At 43.2% G+C, this 20,463-nt stretch overlaps 1 protein-coding gene across 13 annotated transcripts in view; it reads left to right on the top strand.

Annotated features, from left to right (window-relative positions):
* TRRAP (transformation/transcription domain associated protein) overlaps nucleotides 1-20,463 on the top strand; it is a 109,601-nt gene that overhangs the window by 52,631 nt on the left and 36,507 nt on the right. For 8 of the 13 annotated variants that reach the window (XM_084886532.1, XM_084886534.1, XM_084886536.1 and 5 more), the window contains exons 32-47: nucleotides 457-510; nucleotides 636-656; nucleotides 2,269-2,388; nucleotides 3,082-3,201; nucleotides 3,860-4,024; nucleotides 4,112-4,293; nucleotides 4,473-4,671; nucleotides 5,863-5,991; nucleotides 9,197-9,463; nucleotides 10,926-11,132; nucleotides 12,296-12,454; nucleotides 12,545-12,679; nucleotides 14,376-14,486; nucleotides 16,217-16,363; nucleotides 18,138-18,351; nucleotides 19,071-19,196. In XM_084886532.1, coding sequence (XP_084742658.1) covers nucleotides 457-510; nucleotides 636-656; nucleotides 2,269-2,388; nucleotides 3,082-3,201; nucleotides 3,860-4,024; nucleotides 4,112-4,293; nucleotides 4,473-4,671; nucleotides 5,863-5,991; nucleotides 9,197-9,463; nucleotides 10,926-11,132; nucleotides 12,296-12,454; nucleotides 12,545-12,679; nucleotides 14,376-14,486; nucleotides 16,217-16,363; nucleotides 18,138-18,351; nucleotides 19,071-19,196 — 2,356 coding nt within the window. The remainder of the gene's footprint in view (nucleotides 1-456; nucleotides 511-635; nucleotides 657-2,268; nucleotides 2,389-3,081; nucleotides 3,202-3,859; nucleotides 4,025-4,111; nucleotides 4,294-4,472; nucleotides 4,672-5,862; nucleotides 5,992-9,196; nucleotides 9,464-10,925; nucleotides 11,133-12,295; nucleotides 12,455-12,544; nucleotides 12,680-14,375; nucleotides 14,487-16,216; nucleotides 16,364-18,137; nucleotides 18,352-19,070; nucleotides 19,197-20,463) is intronic. The other 5 variants (XM_084886529.1, XM_084886528.1, XM_084886526.1 and 2 more) reach the window with 2 other exon arrangements.

The following is a 20,463-nucleotide window of genomic DNA, read 5'->3' as shown; positions in this document are numbered from 1 at the left end:
GGGGATCTCAGACATGCCTACTGACGGGGCTTAAGCCTCCTGGTTCTCTTCTAGAAGACTTGAGCTGGGAAAGAGGTCTTTAGAAATTTCTTATCACTTCACAAAAAAGCTTTAAGTATTCCCTCTAAGCAAAAGAGTTATTTAAATGTATTTGTACACAGCAAAGTCTTACAGTTTCTCCTCTAGACAAGAAATTTAAAATTCTGTATTTTAAAATTTGATGTATGGAAGGAATACACTCTATTCGACATTATCAGAGGGCTACGTTTGACATCTGAAGGGTGGAAGGTGTTTTTTGTTTTGCTGTTGAGCATTTACTAATTATTGTGTGCTTTCTGATAATTGTATCTTTACTGTCTTGTTTACCCCAATAACCCTGACTGTGTATGAGTATATGGGAATTTTTAATGTAAATAACATAAATAGAAAAAAGATGATTTTCCTCCCCATCCTCAGGAAAACATCTCAGAGTGCGGGAGATGTTCCTTGTCTCCATTCTGTCAGTTTGAGGTGAGAACAACCTATTAAAAGTCAGTTTATGACTTGCAATGTGAAGAACAGTTTATATTTTATTTTCTTTTCTTTTTTACCTTTTTGTTGCATTTTTTCATGCTGTAATTTTTGTTTTGGTTCAGCCTGCCATGGAAGGGGTAGAGGTGAGAATTTCAGTGGAGGCGCAGGAGGGGGTCGTGGTCGTATTTGGTTTTGCTGTGACTTGTGGTTCTGTGGTGGACAGAGTGCATTGTGCCTTTGAGTGCAGTGAGCCGTATTGTCTGTCTGTGGCAGAGTTGTATTAGTATCATTGCTGTGAACTGTCTGGGTGTCACGCATGTTTTCTTTTAGGATGTTTTAAGCAAGATTCTAAGTTCTTTGGTTTTCTACATGTTAGAATATTAGCATCTCAATATTTAAGATTTTGTTGGATTTTGCTGTCAAAGTTCGTTTGAACTCATACATCTAACAACCTCTGGAGAGGAAACTCCACAAAGAATATATAATCCTGCTAGAAATTGAGAGGTGTGATACAGTTACACTGACAGACTGCCGTGAATTTTAGAACCTCCTTGCTCCCCTGAACCCAGTTCCCTGCATCTCTTGTTCACACACACCACACTGATGTAGTACAACACTGACTTTGGATAGTCAAACTCTAAGGTTTCCCTCTTCTGTAAAATGGGGATGAATGATAATACATCATTTCCTGTCTTCTGATGGAATCGGAAGACCAAAAAAGTGATTTTGTAACAGTGCTTTAAAAACAAAAAACTGTAATATAAAACCAATACTAGAATGTTATTCTAATTTCGGCATAGAACTTGTTCTGTCCCAAGACTTGAAACGACTATAGACAAGAACTTTAGAGATGGTATGGGTATGAAGTGACAGTGAGCTGATTTTTCTCACTTCTTACACATCTCACTATTTTGCCTTTTGGGAAAATAATCTCAGAATGCTGTGGGATGTGGCTCCTCCCCACCAGTGTTTATCATCCCCATTTTACTGTCTTAGAGTAATGGACAACCTGTTGCACACCACGCAGGGTGGTGCATCAGGGAGTCTTCCCTCTGTGCTCATGGGGATTTCCCTAGGATTGCAGACACGAAATTGGGGGAACTGAAAATGAGAAGGGAGAGTTGGATTGACACTCAGTAATCGGCCGTTTTTCAATAAGATTCAATGAAAGCAGTTGTCAGCTTTATTTTATGCCTGGTTGACAAATAATTAGTGCCATAGCCAGTTATTTATTTACATTGATATTTGATTTCCAGAGTAAATACTGAAGTATTTTTTGAGGACTTTGTGCTAAGTTTTGAGAGCAAAATAAGTCTGCCTTCAGAGCTTAGTACATTGGGAAGACCCCATGATGCCACAGCAAACTGAGGGAATCCTACCACTCACAGCCACAGGCATGGTCACCCCCTCCTCCATGAGGGGCCTAGGCAACCACCAGGCCATTTCTAACACTTGTCAGAGCGTGAGAGACGGACAGCCCAGTCACGCCATGTGCACAGTCAGCCCCCCCCCCCCCCCCCCCCTTACTCCCCCATCTCCTCGAGATGAAATATGAAAGCCAAGGGCAGTTAGTTTCCTTCGGCTACAGCTATACTGTGGGATTGGTAAGTTGTGCTTTTTTACATGTCAATTCTTTGCTTCTGGTGGCTAGCCTTGCAAATGCAAATAGACCATAGTATGGTCTATAGTAATTTTGATATTTCTAGCTTGTCAAATCAATTGGCCTATTTTGTAATTTCTGGTTTTCTTCATTAGGAAATGAAAATTTGTTCAGCAATTATAAACCTTTTTCATCTGATCCCAGCTGCACCTCAAACTCTGGTCAAGCCTTTGTTAGAGGTTGTGATGAAAACAGAACGGGCTATGCTGATTGAGGTAATGGTCAGATATAGGATTAATTCTGATTCTTCCTCCGTCTGTTGCTTACAATATTTTCACTTTGTTATATTTTAGATAGATTAATCTTAAAAATATAAAGATGTTAGATATTACTATTTGCTATGGTTGTTAGCATATAAACAGTTACAAGGGGGAGAAATGTATACTTCCAGCCCTAGCTGCCAGCTCCCTTGGTTAGAGTGTCATTCCAATACACCAGGGTTGTGGGTTCAGTCCCCCATCAGGGCACATATAAGAATCAACCAGTGGCCAAAACCGGTTTGGCTCAGTGGATAGAGTGTCAGCCTGCAGACTGGAAGGTCCCAGGCTTGATTCCGGTCAAGGGCATGTACCTTGGTTACGGGCACATCCCCAGTAGAGGGTGTGCAAGAGGCAGCTGGTCGATGATTCTCTATTCCTCTCTCTTCCTCTCTAAAAAAAAAAAAAAAAAAAAAAAAAAATCAATAATATATATATATAAAGAATCAACCAATGAATGTATGTATGAGTGAAACAACAAATCCATGTTTCTATCTTTATTCCTCCCCCCTCTCCCCCCCCCCAAAAAAAAAGAAAGAAAGAAAGAAAGGAAGAAAGAAAGAATGGAAATGTATACTCCTACCATGTTAGGTTGGTAGACCAATAGAAGCCTCAAGCCCTGAGAAGATGTCTTTATCATGTGTTTTCTAGGCTGGCAGTCCCTTCAGAGAGCCTCTGATCAAGTTCCTGACTCGCCACCCTTCCCAGACGGTGGAGCTGTTCATGATGGAGGCAACATTGAATGACCCTCAGTGGAGCAGAATGTTCATGGTAAGAGTGCGAGGAGCTGGATTCTTGCCAGTGCCTCTCTGAATCTGAAATTCATATCTCATTGTTCAATGTCAGGCTTTTTTTCTAATACATTTGAATATTAGAAACATTACTGTGTGTATATAAAGAGCTCAAGGAATCCCTCTCTGTAGATTTTGGTGGGGGTAACAAATGAATGAGCTGCTAGGATTATCAGAATCAGAATCATAAAGTGTGATTACCGGTTAAAAAGCATTAAACATTTTTTTTTTTTAGAGTACATTTATTAAAGCTGGGGACAGTGAGACAAGGAAGGGTCTAGGATGGAAGAAGCAGTAGGAGAGGGACTAGGTGCGGAAATTAGCCTGGCCTGGGCTGCTTTGGCTTACTAAGAAGTCAGAGAACAGGGGTGCTGAGGGACAAGGTTGGGGTTTGCCTGGGATGAACTGCTTTGACCCCTTCTCCATTGGATGTAAGTTGAGGAAATGCATGCCTGTGGGAGGGAAAAGGCGCACAGTGTGCTCCTGGGAGGGAGAGCTCGCACGAAAAAGTACTTTTTTAAAAAAGTGTTGTTTTTTCAGCCTGCCTAGAAAGACTTAGAAAGAACCTTATAGTTAATACCCCAGTCTTTTGTGATTTTTTTATTAGCTTAAAACAGCTTGTTTTATTTTGTTTTTAGAGTTTTCTAAAACACAAAGATGCCAGACCTCTGCGAGATGTGCTGGCAGCTAACCCCAACAGGTTCATCACCCTGCTGCTGCCCGGCGGTGCTCAGACCGCCATGCGCCCTGGCTCGCCCAGCACAAGCACAATGCGCCTGGATCTTCAGTTTCAGGCCATCAAGGTAGTGTCTCTTCATTAGACACCTGAAATCTTAAAAGTTGAAACACAGAGAACCCTGCCAGTCCCCTAATTGTCTCTTCTTTGACAGATCATAAGTATTATAGTTAAAAACAATGACTCCTGGCTGGCCAATCAGCATTCTCTGGTGAGCCAGCTGAGACGCGTGTGGATCAGTGAAACCTTTCAAGAAAGACACCGGAAGGAGAACATGGCTGCCACAAACTGGAAGGAGCCCAAGCTGCTGGCCTATTGTCTGCTGAATTATTGCAAGTGGGTGCACATGTTCTGCTTTACATCAAGTGACTTGATTTATCCAATAAACAGTCTTAGTAAAGACTTTTGTGTATAGCTGTGGGTCATTGGTGTAGAGAATGGTTTATGACTTAGCTGTTAAAAACAAGTTAGGAAGTTTTCCACAATTTAACCTATGTTCTTATTCGACCCTTCAGAAGGAATTATGGAGACATAGAATTGCTGTTCCAGCTGCTCCGAGCCTTTACTGGTCGTTTTCTCTGCAACATGACATTCTTAAAAGAGTATATGGAGGAAGAAATTCCCAAAAATTATAGCATTGCTCAAAAACGTGCCCTGTTTTTTCACTTTGTGGATTTCAGTGACCCCAACTTTGGAGATGAACTGAAAGCCAAGGTGAGTCCCACTGTTACATAGTAGAAGCCATGGGTTTGGAGCTAATTTACTGGGGAACCAAGGACACTATTTGTGTTCTATGTCTCTGTTGACACTTGAATAGTAGTCTGGACTATTTGAGGAAAATGCCATTGTTGAGAAACATAAGATAGATTCAACAGTGAACTGGTGTTGAAAAGAAGTTTGTTAGTTTCATTACTTTTACCTTTTTTAAATTGAATTTATTGGGTGATATTCTATAATAAAAGCCTAATATGCTAAATCTCCGGTCGACTGGTCAGCCGTTCAACTAATCAAAGCATAATATAGCCGGGACCGGTTTGGCTCAATGGATAGAGTGTCGGCTTGGGGACTGAAGGGTCCCGGGTTCGATTCCGGTCAAGGGCATGTACCTTGGTTGCGGGCATATCCCCAGTAGGGGGTGTGCAAGAGGCAGCTGATCGATGACTCTCTCTCATCGATGTTTCTAACTCTCTATCTCTCTCCCTTTCTCTCTGTATAAAAATCAATAAAATATATTTAAAAAAAAAAAGCATAATATACTAATGATATGCTAAGACCGCTCAACTGCTTGCTATGACACAGTGACCACCAGGGCCTAGACAGTTGACTGGTCGACCAGTTGCTATGATGTGCACTGACCACCAGGGGGCAGATGCTCTGACAAGTAGGTTAGCTTGCTGCTGGGGTCTCGGGACTGAGTGAGATAGGTTGGACACACCCTCCCACGGTCCCTCCCCGGCTGGCCAGTCTCCCAAGTTTCTCCCTTTGCCCGAGTGCACCAGTGGGGTTCTTCAGCCTGACCTGCACTCTCCCAATCCAGGACCCCTCGGGGGATGTCGGAGAGCTGGTTTGACTCCATCCCGCAGGCCAGGCTGAGGGACCCCACTGCACCAGTCTTCTAGTTAGTTAAAATAATACGGGTTTTAGGTGTGGTTACCTTGGTTTTAGAAAATGACTTGTTTGAAGTGAGAAAAGTAAAACAAACTGACATTCTCTTTTCAAGTTTTTAAGCCTACCTTTCCAATTGACTGTTTGAATAATAGTCAAGATTATCAGTTGTAACCTTGATTGAGTTCTAATTTTATGGGTTATAATATGACCAAACTGGTGGGCCTGCCCACTGTATTGAAGAAATTAAAGAACATGGCTTTGTTTTCCTTTTCCATTACTGTAAATTTTTTTTTGTAGGTTCTGCAGCATATCTTGAATCCTGCTTTCTTATACAGCTTTGAGAAGGGGGAAGGAGAGCAGCTCTTAGGACCTCCCAATCCAGAAGGCGATAATCCAGAAAGCATCACCAGTGTGTTTATAACCAAGGTGACCTGACTAGCAGTATATTGACTTGAAAAGGAACTTGGCAGATGAGAGTGTGTGTACGTGTGTGTGTGTGTGTGTGTGTGTGTGTGTGTGTGTGTATACACATAACACGTGCGTGATGCGTTCATTGAAATAAGCTTATTTTCCTAAGGCTTTTATTTTTCCTTATTCCATTAGTTTATAGCAGAACATTATTTATTCATGGAGGGATAAGTTCTAAGCCCCCAGTATCTGATGCCTGAAACCGCAAATAGTACTGAACCCTGTATATACATGCCTGTGGTAAAGTTTAATTTATAAATTAGGCATAGTAAGAGATTAACAATAACAATACAATAATTATAACTATGCTATAATAAAAATTATGTGAGTCTGATCTCTCTCTCAAAGTATCTTATTGTACTGTTTACCCTTCTTCTCGTGATGATGTGAGATCTAGTCCTGATCTGTATAATCACAATCCTTAATTGGAGTAAATGGCCTGGTGTCATTTCAGGGGCAGAAGTCTTTGTATAGGCTCAGTGCTTTCTGGAACAACACATTTTCTGTTCATATCTTCTACCCACAAATTTAATGCCTTTTCCATCTAAATAAGTACTTATCACACACTGGCTGAAACTTTTGCATGATGTATAACAGCAAAACTAGCATGAGTTTCTTTTTACTTCTTCACAGTTTCACAGAACTCTGTTCTTTCTGAAGATCTTAGCAACCTTTCAGCATATGATTTTTTTTCTTTCCTTATTAAGTTGGGAATTTTTACCTTTTCACCTAAAGGAAGTACTTTACTGCTTCTCTTTGGCATATCCAGGTTGCCAGCATCACTACTCTTGCACATTGAGACCATTGTTAAGTAAATAAGGGTTACCTGAACATAGGACTGGGATACTCTGACAGCTGATCTGATAACCAGATGGCTGCTAAGTGAAATGGGCGGGGAGTGTAGATAGTGTGGACAAAGGGATGATTAATGTCTTGGACGGGATGGAACAGGCTGGCAAGAGATTTTTGTCATGCTACTCAGAAGGGCGCACAGTTTAAATTTATGAATTATTTCTGGAATTTTCCATTTAATATTTTTGAACCACAGTGAACTGTGGGTAACTGATATTGGGAAAAGTGAAACCATGGGGGAGAGGGTGGATACTTATAATTCTTTATTAAAAAAATTCCTTATTGAAAATATTACATATGTGCCCCTCTTTCCCCCATTGTCCTCTCCCAGCCTGCCCCCGCCCCCGAGCCCCAGCCTTCATGTATTATAATTCTTATTAGTGAACTTTTTAAGGCAGCTTCATTTGGAACAAACGAACTATTTTTTCCTACATTAATAGATTCCAGTAAGAAACAATGTATCTCAATGAAAAATTAGATCTCAAAGTAATTTTATAAAAACCCTTATTGCTGGTCAGTAGAGTTTTGATTAAAAAATACATATATATTCTTATTTATTTCAGAGAGGAAAGGAGAGGGAGAGAGAGACAAACATTAATGGTAAGAGAGAATTATCAATAGTCTGCCTCCTGCAGGCCCCCTACTGGGGATCAAGCCAGAGACCCTGCCATGTGGACTGACTGGGAATCAAACCCTGACCTCCTGGTTCATAGGTTGACATTCAACCTCTGAGCTATGCTGGCCCAGCAAGTTTTAATGTTGTTGTTTTTTTGCACATCTTAAGATTTGCAAAGGACTTTATAAAAGATGGTGAGAATATTAACTCTTTGCACTCCGCTGTCCCCTCTCAGGGGACATCGGAATTCTAGCATATCACTCGGATGTCCCCTCTCAGGGGACATTGCAGTTTATTAGTGATTACGGGGAATTGAGTTATTTCAGCACATTTCCGCCCGCAAAGTAGCGTCGAGTAGCTGGTAGCCAATGTCCAGAATGGTTCGGAGTGCAAAGGGTTAAGGTTGGATACAGTTGCTGCTGTGACCCTTCATTGCCAATTTAATGAAACATCTTTGTGGCAGGATGATATCGGAACTTAGCTTAGGCTTTAAGGTCTACATTTTTATAATAGTGTTTATAGTTTTCCCTAAAGAGATTTTTGGAATTTAATATTTCTTTGAGAAATGCCTGCTCTGTGTGTTATTTTCAGGAAGCCTGGGCTGTCCTCTGCAGGGTAGGCCTTTAAACTTCATGTTTGCGTGAGGGTGTTAGATTGACTGTTTTGTATGTGGGCTATTTGTTGGGAGTGCAGGAGTGATAGCCATTCCAGGGCTGCAGCGCACCATATGCACATTAATGCTCTATGGAAGGATACAGTTTTTTTACTCATTCTGTTGCCTGTTCCAATGGGGGGGTCCAGGTAGAGTGGACTGTTGTTCCTATTGGCAGGTTATTGGTCTTCCTGCTATTTTGACTCCACTTCCACCCTCCCAAGGTAATTCCAGCTGAGCCCAAGGGATTATTTTTGGTCTCCCTACTGACTCGGCACAAGGAGGAGTTGAGATTCCGAATGTTGGATGAGGATAAGTGGCCCTGGGCAGGCGGGAGCCCTGGGGGAGGGACTGCAGTGAATTCAGGGGAAGGAAGACTTAGGGGGCGACAGGGACCCGAATGAAGACACAGTTGTGATGGAAGATTTCAGTCTTTTAGATGTTTCTGTAGACACAAAGTAGTTAAGGCTATTTAGCTGAATTGGATAGTGCAGTTACAATACTTGATTCAATAGAGACACTCAGAATATTCCTTAAAGAGTGTACATTGTTTTCCTTATATCCGTGAAACACACACAAAAATCTATCAGATACTTGATTACATAGAAAACCATAACAATTTAAAAAAAAAAAAAAGATTTTTTCCCCCAGATAACGTTTTTGATCCTAATATACAATAGTAGTTGATCAGAAAAAAAAAAAAAAAAAAAAAAATAGCAACTACTGGAAATTAAGAAACACAGTCCTAACTCACCTTGTATCAAAGAGGAAGTTCTTTCCCACATCAAGCCACTTTCCCCACTGCATTCTGACTGTGAGCCTGCCCCTTTTTTGCAGGTTGAAATAAAATTCAGTGAATTTCTAATCCATATGTGTTAAAGGAAACTTGATATGTCATTATTGGGTTCCTCATTGGAAAACTTAATAATATAGATAAATGTAAGTACGTGTGTGTGCGTTTTAAAGTTTAAACGTGTATGACCCTTAGTAGGTAACACAGTTCAAAACCAGAAAGGAATTCCTTTTGCTTGCCTTTCCCACAGGTGCTGGACCCAGAGAAGCAGGCGGACATGCTGGACTCGCTGAGGATTTACCTCCTACAGTATGCCACGCTGCTGGTGGAGCACGCCCCCCACCACATCCACGACAACAACAAGAACCGCAACAGCAAGCTGCGCCGCCTGATGACCTTCGCCTGGCCCTGCCTGCTCTCCAAGGCCTGTGTAGATCCAGCTTGCAAATACAGTGGGCACTTACTGCTGGCACACATTATTGCCAAATTTGCAATACATAAGAAAATTGTCCTGCAGGTACTTTGCGTGGCTCCCTCATGTCTGCCCAACAATTGGATGCATTTCCATGCTTGTACACCTGCTCCTATACCATTGTGACCTCTCCTCTTCTGTTGACTTCTCCCAATGCCATTTAGTTATGCTCATCTCTGCCATCTCTTACACACCGAGAAATCTCCCATGACTATTCTCTCCTTCCTCCCCTGCTCGAGTTCCTCTGCAGCCTTGCTTTTAAAACAACAAAATGTCTCCTTTGTCCAACTCATGCTCCTCGCCCATTGCATTCTGGCTTTCAATTCTTTGTTCCATTGAAAATGTTTTGGTGGCCCTAGCCAGTTTGGCTCAGTGGGTGGAACGTCAGCCTTTGGACCAAAGGGTCCTAGGTTTGATTCTGGTCAAGGCCACATGCCCAGGTTGCAGGCACGATCCCCAGTGTTGGGCGTGCAGGAGGCACCCAATCAGTGATTCTCAGCATTGATGTTTCTGACTCTCACTCTCCCTTTCAAAAAAAGAAAGAAAATGTTGTGGTCAAGGACCCCACCCCATTCTATAGCAAACTATAGACAGTGGGTACTTTTGAACCCTCATTGTGTAAGCCCTCCATTATGCTGATGATCTTGAACTGAGCCCCTCAGTGATTTAGGCTTTGATGTCAGATAGACCTGGGTTTGAGTTGTTTCTTCACTAAGGAGTTCCATGACTCTGAGTGAGTTGGTTACTGTCTGTGTAAGAATTCAATGTAATAATAGACTTGAGTGCTCAGCCTGTCTTTCCCTTTAAGCATTTGGTAAGCAGTTGCTCTTGTCCTATTCTGTGAGGTCATTCTTTGTTTTCCTCTGACTACCACCTCTTGTGAATGTCTGTGGTATTAAACCCCAGGCCCCAATAATGCCAGTGGCCTCTTAGATATCTCCTTTCACCTGCACTTGAGATATAAATGTGGGTAATTGGCACTGCTCTCCCCCAGTTTCCCAGCCGGAGACCTGAGGGCCATCTGTGACACCCTCTCGTTCTGCCCAGCATGGAGGCATGGGCAAGTCCTGTTGATTTCCCGCCCCTTCACCCTCACTCAGTACTATTGGGTGGTCTTGGTGTTCCCCTGTCATAAGCACTTCACTGCTCACTTTATGTTTTACCTCTGATCGTGGCCCCTTCACTCCGTCTTCTTAATTCTGTGGCCAGAGTGAAATGGCTGACTTCCCACAAGTTATGGTAGATATTGATGTCTGCAGGGAGCTAGGTCTTATTCGTCTTGGAATATTCCACCCTAGCCAGGCATGGGCACCTAGTAGGTGCTCGATCAATATTACAATGAATGTATTCATTGATCAAAACTGAATGAAGGAGAATGCAACTATGTTGTTTCCCAATAAGAGAGCTCAGAGGAATTTTTAAAAAAACATGCCCTGGTTCTAATTCAATTCAAGATTGTTTAAAGCCTTCGTTTTTATCTTAGGTAAGAATTTCTCTCCTGTTTTAGGTTTTTCACAGTCTTCTCAAGGCCCATGCAATGGAAGCTCGAGCAATTGTCAGACAAGCGATGGCCATTTTGACTCCGGCAGTGCCAGCCAGAATGGAGGATGGGCACCAGATGCTGACCCACTGGACAAGGAAGATCATTGTGGAGGAGGGGCACACGGTTCCTCAGCTGGTTCATATTTTGCATTTGATAGTGCAGCATTTTAAGGTACACAGAAAGGACTGCAGACTCATGTCAGATGCACATCCAGGCGTTTGCTTTAACATTTTGCCTATTTTTCAGTTTCTGCAGTAATTAGGGTGTTAGTTTTTCAGTAAAGTTATTTCAGATCCATTGATTAGTGTGTATATGTGTGTGTGTATGGCTTTTCAACATGGAAATTGCTATAGTTTAGAGAATGTGTTAGGTGTGTTTCTGTCTAGACTGCATTTTTCTTGTAATTGCTCTCATTTAACAGTGGATACACATGAATTGTTACTTTGGGAGGAGTCATCATTAACTCTAGATTTTGGTAACGTGGCTAAAAATGTTATTGTTGCTGGTGTCTCCTTTATGTAGCTAAATTGCCCACTTTGTTGGATTTACACAATTTTTGTAGATTTGGGTAGAGGTGAAGGGTTTAGTATTGAGCTGAAAGCTGTTATAGCTTTTAAATTGGGAAGTTGCTTCTTGGCAAGGCCAAATTGTTATGATAGCAAGTGACTAGCTTGTCTACCTAAAGAGAACTCAGTGTTTCAGCATTTAAAAAAAAAAGTGTTTTTCATAACTCATCATCTGGGACTGTTTCTAGCCTTTGGAAGGACTGCGTCTTCCTTAGCCCCACGGTGTGTGGGGCAGCGCAGACTTGATTGTACATATGTTTGTCAGTGCTGTACTATATACCTTCAGATAAAGTTGGTAACAAACACTTAAAAAATACATATTTTTATTGATTTTAGAGAGGTAGGGAGAGTGATAGAAACATTGATGAGAGAGAAACATCAATTGGCTGCCTCCTGCATGTCCTCTACTGGGGATTAAGCCTGCACCCTGGGCATGTGCCCTGACCGGGAATCCAATTGTGACTTCCTGCTTTATAGGTTAACACTCAACCACTGAGCCACACTAGCCGGGTGAGTGTTTCAACATTTTTTAAAGATGGTACTAAATCACTGAATTACACTATTGTATGGGACTCAACCAGAGCCAGGGAAGTGATAAACACACACACCAGGTAATGAGCATTTCCTCACTAAAGTTATGGTTGGCTTATGTGAGTATTTTGGGACCCAGGCAGGTTGTATGTGTATATATGTGCATGTGCATATGTGTTTGTGTGTGTGGGGTCACAGTACAACGTCTCCGGTGTGACACTAGCCCTGTGCTCACAGGTGTACTACCCCGTGCGGCACCACTTGGTACAGCACATGGTCAGTGCCATGCAGAGGTTGGGCTTCACACCCAGCGTCACCATTGAGCAGAGAAGGCTGGCTGTGGACCTGTCAGAAGTTGTCATCAAGTGGGAGCTCCAGAGGATCAAGGACCAGCAGGTAAAGATGTTAGCCCTCGTGTGTCATTCTTGATTGTATTCCTTACGCTTCCCTGCAAAATCTAAAGTCAAATGTGTGTGTTTTTTTAAGCCGGATTCAGATATGGATCCAAATTCCAGTGGAGAAGGAGTCAACTCTGTGTCATCTTCCATTAAAAGAGGCCTATCGGTGGATTCCGCCCAGGAAGTGAAACGCTTTAGGACGGCCACAGGAGCAATCAGCGCAGTAAGATCATTGCACACCCCGAGTGTGCTTCCTTTTATAGGTTCTGTGCTTCCTTGTGGGAGTGTGGTCACTTACTCAACAGATTCTGAGTGTGGACTAAGTGCCAGCACAGTGCCAGAGAGAAAGGCTGCCCCCAACAAAGAGAAACCCAATGACATGCTACCGAAAATTACCAGATGCAATTTTCTTTGTGCCTCTTAATATCATTAGTGCTGAGGGACACGCCCCCACCCCGTGCATGAATTTCATGCACTAGTTAACTACAGGCCCGGCACATGAAATTCGTGCACGGGCTGGGGGCGTGTCCCTGAGCCAAGCCTGCACCCTCTCCAATCTGGGATCCCTCAAGGGTTATCAGGGCCTAAATCAGCAGTTGGATATCCCTCTCACAATCCAGCACTGCTGGCTTCCAACCACTCTCCTGCCTGTCTGCCAGCCTGATTGTCCCCAACTGCCCTCCCCTGTCTACCTAATCTTGCTCCCAACTGCCTTTCCCTGATGGCCTTATCTCGCCCCTAAATGCCCTCCCCTGCTGGTTTGGTCACCCCTAACTGCCCTCCACTGCCAACCTGCTTGCCCCCAACTGCCCTTCCCTGCAGACCTGGTCATCCCCAACTGCCCTCCCTGCAGGCCTGATTGCCCCCAACTGCCCTCCCCTGCTGGCCATCTTGTGGTGGCCATTTTGTATCCACATGGGGGCAGTCATCTTGTGTGTTGGAGTGATTGTCAATTTGCATATTACCCTTTTATTATATAAGATTACTTGCAGAAAGGCATCAAAGGAAACTCTTTGGGTCAGTAAAATAGATTGAGGACATGTCCTATTTTGTTTGGAGGGCAGCTGGGTACTAAAAGAGCCCTGTGGGTGTGAACTCTCCCTCTGTTTCTCTGGAGTATGTGGCCCTGCATTCCCCCTGTATTCAAATTAGAAACTTGGAACTATCTGCAATCTGTCCATTTCCTTCTCTCCACATGACTGGTCAAGAGCAAGTCCTGGCAGCCCAGCCATGAATACCCCACCCGCTCCTCAGTTCTGTACCACCATGGTGGTGCGAGCAGATGCCTGGTCCCTTCTCACCGAGTTACTGAAACTGCCTCCCAGTTCCTCTCAGACCTTTCACTTTTATTTCTCTTCATTACACTTTTAACAGAGCAGAGAACCAAAAAACACTCTTTTCAAAATTCAAGCTAGGGAAAGCTGGATGAAGTGAACATGACACCTCTGTACTGTCTTTGTTACTTCTTGTGACTGTTATAGTAATTTCAAATAAACACTTAAAAAATGCAGGCTGCCTTTTCCCTCAACAATCCTTTCCCTTGACGCTGGCTTTCAGTGCCCCATGACCAGGCCCTTCTGATGGCCTTCATGCCCTGCACTTGGTCACAGACCTTTCCTCCACCTCAGAAACGCCAGCTCTGTGCTCTCTAGGACTCCGTTCCCTCTCGCTGGCTCAGTCCTCTCTCCCATGGCTGGCTCCTTCAGCCGGAGAGGCACCGTGATAGCATCCTTTCACTTCCTGGACCACGCTCCCTTCCAGTCCTGCAAATGACCCATTACTTACTTTGTGGCTACTTTGTTTACTACCTGCCTCTGGTGCCCATCTACCCAGAATGGCGTCTGTTCCCTGTTATTGGGCTCACAGGCTGGTGCTGTACCTTGGAATGCATTGTTGAGCGGCTCTTCCTGTCGTTGTAGGTGTTTGGGAGGAGCCAGTCGCTGCCTGGAGCGGACTCCCTTCTTGCCAAGCCAATTGATAAACAGCACACGGACACCGTGGTGAACTTCCTCATCCGAGTGGCTTGTCAGGTGCGGGTTCTGAATGTCTTATATTAAGGATTTTTCAGAACAGAGTCTACTTGGTCAACTATAGAATGTTTTCTGTGACAGTTTAGTAAAAAAAAAAAAAAAGAAAGAAAGAAATAGACAAACCAGTTCTGACGTAGACTGTCACTTTCATATCAGATTTCATAACATGCTGATAATTCTGAAGTCTGCCTTGTCTTAAATTCATATGATATTTAAGAAATATTTTTTCTTTTAGCAGTGATAATATAATGGTATGTCTATTAATGGATTTGTGGCATTAGTTCAATGATCTTGGGCAAATTATTTTAACTTTCAAGTTACATAGCTCATAAAGGTGTTGGGAAAGTCCAACATGACATTTAGTAATTTAAATGCTTTTACACCCTGGATGGGTAGTGCAGGTGATTAGAGCGTCCTCCTGGTACTCAATGGTTGAAGGTTCAAACTCCAGTCAGGACATAGTATACAAGAAGCAACCAATGAATGCAAAAATAGGTGGAGCAACAAATAGATGTCCCCTCCCTCCCTCCCTTCCTCCCTCCCTCCCTCCCTCCCTCCCTCCCTCCCTCCCCTCCCTCCCTCTCTCTCTCCTCTTTCCTCTCTCCTGTCTCTTCTCTCTCTTTTCTCGCCCCCACCCCCCCAAAAAATTAATAGATAAAATATACAAAAAATAAATGAAAGCATTAATTTACCACTCAGCAATATCAGTTTTCATGGAGTATTAGGGGATCTGTTTCTGAAACTTCATTTTTATATTTCAAACAAACATTGCAAATGAAATTTTTCTATGTTTTTTAAAATTTGGTAATCTTGCATTTTTATAACTATTAAGCAAAATATTTGTCTTGCAATACTATTATTGACTATTGAGGTCAATAGTACTGAAAGGAATCTACTAAACCAGCGATTTTCAACCTTTTTCATATCATGGCACACATAAAATAATCATTGAAATTCTGTGGCACACCAACAAATATTTTTTTTTGCCAATCTGACAAATTAGGTATAATTTTGATTTAGTCGCTCCGATGACTATTGTTGTATTGGCTGTTGTCATATTTTTATTTGACAGTCTAATAGAAAACAATTCAGTGCTCCTTACTAAGTAGTCAGATGTTGCATGTTTTAAAGATTCTTGCCTGGCTGGTGTGGTTCAGTGGTTGAGTGTCCACCCATGAATCAGGAAGTCATGGTTTGATTCCCCGTCAAGGCACATGTCTGGTTTCCGGGCATGATCCCCAGCAGGGGAGGTACAGGGGGTAGCCCATAGATGATTCTCTCTCATCATTGATGTTTCTATCTATCTCCCTCTTTCTCTCTCTGAAATGAATAAAGATATATTTTAAAAAATTCTTGTGGCACACCAGTTGAAAATTGATGTACTGAATTATTCAGTCACTGCATTCTTGCCTATTGCAATGTGCTAGGCACAGCTTAGGAGATCCAGAAGGGAGGAACATGGATCCTTGCCCTCAGGGAGCCTCTTGACACTAATCAATCAATCACACAAACGGTTGCAAATCACCCCTGACCCAATGCAACTGAGAGGGAGGTCCTGCGGGGGAGGGTCTCTGCAGCCAAGAGGGCTGAGTTGAGTCAGATAGGAGAAGAGGAGGCTGTGAGGTAGACATCTGGGATGCAAGGGCATGGGGCATGGGCAAGAAGCAGTGTCACAAGAATGACTAAACATGTATGTAGTGAAATGTGGACTTGAATTAATGAATTTCCAGGTTAATGACAACACCAACACTGCTGGGTCTCCTGGGGAGGTGCTTTCTCGCCGGTGTGTGACCCTCCTGAAAACTGCCTTGCGACCGGACATGTGGTCCAAGTCTGAGCTCAAACTGCAGTGGTTCGACAAGCTGCTGATGAGTGTGGTAAGTGCGGGGATCTGTTGCTATTGCCTGGGCTTGGGGCTGGGCCACCAAAATGGAATCTTTTATTCCTTTGTCCAGTTGTGGCCCCTTCCACTTTGTCTGCTGGCTACTGTTAACCTTAAAAATAAAATAGTTGTTTTACCAGAGAATAGCAGAGGAATTGCAAGTTATAGCAAAAACTATAGGGCAAGTCTGACAAGCAAAGGAGAGGAACTTTACTTTCTAGAGAAAAAGAAGGAAATTAGAGGGATTATTTTGAACAAAAGTCTGTTGGGTTGGAGGAGATGGTGATTAATTCTTGTTGGCTAAGTTGCCAGGCAAGGAAGGTGTGCTTTTTTTTCTTTCCCTGTTGAGATCTGCATTTGACAATTCCTTTTGGGGGGTCTATAAAATGAGGTTTTATTTTAATAATTTTCATACTGCTAATGAGGGAATTTCACTTCCAGAAAATGGTTTTAAAACTTTAGCTTCCACCACCTCCCTCAGCACCAAGTACAGTTAGTTTTGAAAACATAATAGTCCTCTTGTCTTGTGAAGTCTCATTTTTTAAATTGACATACTGGCTAGCTTGAAATAAACATTTTAAATTGATTTATGAAACAGCCTTTAAAGTAACTTGAATTTTTGCCAAGACCGGTTTGGCTCAATGGATAGAGCGTCGGCTTGGGGACTGAAGGGTCCCGGGTTCGATTCCGGTCAAGGGCATGTACCTTGGTTGCGGGCATATCCCCAGTAGGGGGTGTGCAAGAGGCAGCTGATCGATGACTCTCTCTCATTGATGTTTCTAACTCTCTATCTCTCTCCCTTCCTCTCTGTACAAAATCAATAAAAATATATTTTAAAAAAATAAATAAATAAATAAAAAAATAAAGTAACTTGAATTTTTAAAGTAGGTAGACATAGAATTTGTTATTGAGCACTGTATAGTCAGGTAATAAAGAAATGACTCCTGTCCTAGCTGGTTTGGCTCAGTGGATTGAGTGTTGGCCTGTGGACTGAAAGATCCCGGGTTTGATTCTGGTCAAAGGCACATGCCTGAGATGTGGGCTCAATTCCCAGTAGGGGGTGTGCAGTAGGCAGCTGATCAATGATTCTCTCTCAACTTCGATGTTTCTATCTCTCACCCTCTCCCTTCCTCTCTGAAATCAATAATAATAATAATAATAATAATAATATATCCTATATAATAAAAAGCTAGGTGGCATCATGCCCTTCGTGTGACACCCTCGTGCTATGCTGTCGCACGATGGCCACATGCACAGTGGAGGTGGGGTCTGGTGGCCGCTCAGCGTGGTGAGGCCTAGGGGTTCCGCCACATGGCATGGAGGAGGCGAGTCCTGGCGGAGGAGGAGGGTTGAGGCAGGAAAGGGCAGTTGTGAGCGATCGGGCAACCAGGGGAGGGCATTTGTGGGCGATTGGGCCGCCAGGGGAGTGGTTAGGGGGTGATCAGGCTGGCAGGCAAAAGTGGTTAGGGGCAATCAGGCAGGCAGGCAGGCGAGCGGTTAGGAGCCAGCAGTCCTGAATTGTGTGAGGATGTCGGAGGGGGTCCTAGATTGGAGAGGGTGCAGGAGACAAATTTTGTGCACCAGGCCTCTATTTTTTTTTATATATATACTGAATGGCCACATGTTTATACATATCATGTGTTCATTCTTTAGTGATATTTTACTACACTTCTAGTACTTAGTAGCACATAGTTTTAAAATTTTGGTTGACTATGATTTACTGTACCTAGAGTATTTCATCTGTGTGCGACCTGTGTTTTCCTTTCCAGGAGCAGCCTAATCAAGTTAACTATGGAAATATTTGCACGGGTTTGGAAGTGCTGAGTTTCTTGCTCACTGTTCTCCAGTCTCCAGCCATCCTCAGTAGCTTCAAACCCCTGCAGCGCGGAATCGCTGCCTGTATGACGTGTGGAAACACCAAAGTCTTACGAGCAGTCCATAGCCTTCTCTCACGCCTAATGAGCATTTTCCCAACAGAGCCAAGTATGTCACCTTCCCATGGGTGCCTTGGTGAGCGGATGGGTGGTCACAGAGCTTGTTATTGGAGAGGGCTCATCCTCCAGTTATTACTATGTGGAGCATTTTATTATGTCACTGTTCTTTATATTTCCAACCTTTTTAAAAAAATGGAAATGAGAACAGCAATAGTCACTGCATTCTATTTTTATCTGCTTTGGAAATGCAGTTCTTCATCAGCTGAGTATTGCTGACTCTATAAGACACATGTGTCAAACACAAGGCCCGCGGGCCAAATCCAGCCCGCCAGGCCTTGCAATGTGGCCCGCACCTCGCTGTCATCACTGCACTCCGCTGTCAGTTTATGACATTGTCAGTAAACCATTCGGCCCGCGATTTAGGCTGGATTTTAGATTTTGGCCCCTTCTCTGATTGAGTTCGACACCCCTACTATAAGGTATTAAAGGGAAGTTAGGTGAAATTTTTTTGTGAAACGGTGAACAATTGACAAAATAAATACTGTTAAGTGTATTTAGAGTGAGTTCAGGTGAGATAAAAGTTGGAACCCTGTAAAGGGTTTTGTAAAGTAGGAACCCTGCCCAGAAGTGAGCGCCAGTGGGAGAGAAGTTGCCACAGGTGCCAGAGTAACTAAAGCTCAGCTTTAGTGTGAGGGACATTAACGTCCCAGGGCCTGGCCAGGCCTAAGAACCAAAGCCACAGATCCCAGGTTCTTGCTTCTGTTTCAGGCACGTCCAGTGTGGCCTCCAAGTACGAAGAGCTGGAATGCCTCTATGCGGCCGTAGGGAAGGTCATCTATGAAGGACTCACCAACTATGAGAAGGCCACCAACGCAAACCCCTCCCAGCTCTTTGGTGAGTGTGTGCGAGGCTTGGTTTTCCCAGCCCTGGTCCAGTTTGGCGTCGTTCTGTTTGTGCTTCCTGGACAAGCTTTCCTTAGAAGGGGAAGGCTCAGGCCGTCTGGGGGGCCTTGAGGGTGGTGTCGGTGTGTGGCCTGGCACATACCAGGCCATGGTCCCCATTGGTCTTTGAGGTGAAGCCTCCCCTACCCCAACCAACACCAGTGCTTCCTTGTTTCTTCTGCCTCTTCCTGAGATGCGGGTTTGTTGCGAGAGGAATTGCTCTAAGTTGCATGGATACTTCTGACCCCATTTTACACCAGCAGAGAGTTGCTGCTAAAACAGTATACCAAGATGTAGAGTCGCTGCCTTTCACTATGTGGTCACCTGTGAGCCACTCACAAACCAACAACGCCTTCCCAGCTTCTTGGTGAGGCTCTGGCTGCCCCGGGTGAAAAGGAAGTTGGTTTCTTGGATCAGGGCGGCTGGATAACATTGGCATCCAGATACCCAGAAGTCAAATGTGTAAAAATACTGTGTGTTTTGCTAAACTCACATCTGTGACTAGGATTAAACCTTGGGTTAAAATTTTTTTTCTCCCTTATTATATATTCATTGTATAAAACTTTGAAAATACAATTGAAGGAAAGCTAAATAAAAATAATCTGAGCCTCTCGTCTCAGCATTTTGGAGTGCATGTCTTTTTCTATACATACACATAGAATACATATACAGAAAGCCCTTGTTATGCAGATACTTGTGTCTGCATTTGTAAACTGTTTACATGATTTAAAAAAAAATTTTTTTTTATTGTTTTTTTACAGAAAGGAAGAGAGAGGGATAGAAGTTAGAAACATTGATGAGAGAGAAACATCGATTAGCTGCCTCCTGCATCCCCCTTACCAGGGATGTGCCCGCAACCAAGGTACATGCCCTTGATCAGAATCGAACCCGGAACCTTTCAGTCCGCAGGCCGACGCTCTATTCACTGAGCCAAACTGGTCTTGGCTGTTGACATGGTTTTTTAAATTGAGTTTCCTGCTTTCCACACTCTTCCTACTTGCTACATGAAATTCAGGAGTCTGATAAATTTAGTTAAAATGGCGTATCCCTTGCTGTTCACGTTTGCTATTTTTGTTTTGGCACTGGATAGATTTCGATAACGAGGGATGCTTTTGTGACTTTTAAAAAAGTGGTATCATACAGTAGATCCTGCTTTGCAACCTGACTTCCATCATAGTATAGCATGCACATCTCGTTAATTCTCTAAAGGACTCTCTTTT

Source organism: Pipistrellus hanaki (genome assembly GCF_964339955.1).
Source record: "Pipistrellus hanaki genome assembly, chromosome: 5".
Taxonomy (NCBI): Eukaryota; Metazoa; Chordata; class Mammalia; order Chiroptera; family Vespertilionidae; genus Pipistrellus; species Pipistrellus hanaki.
The sequence above is the reverse complement of the archived record's forward strand: the minus strand, read 5'-3'. Positions and strand labels throughout refer to the sequence as shown.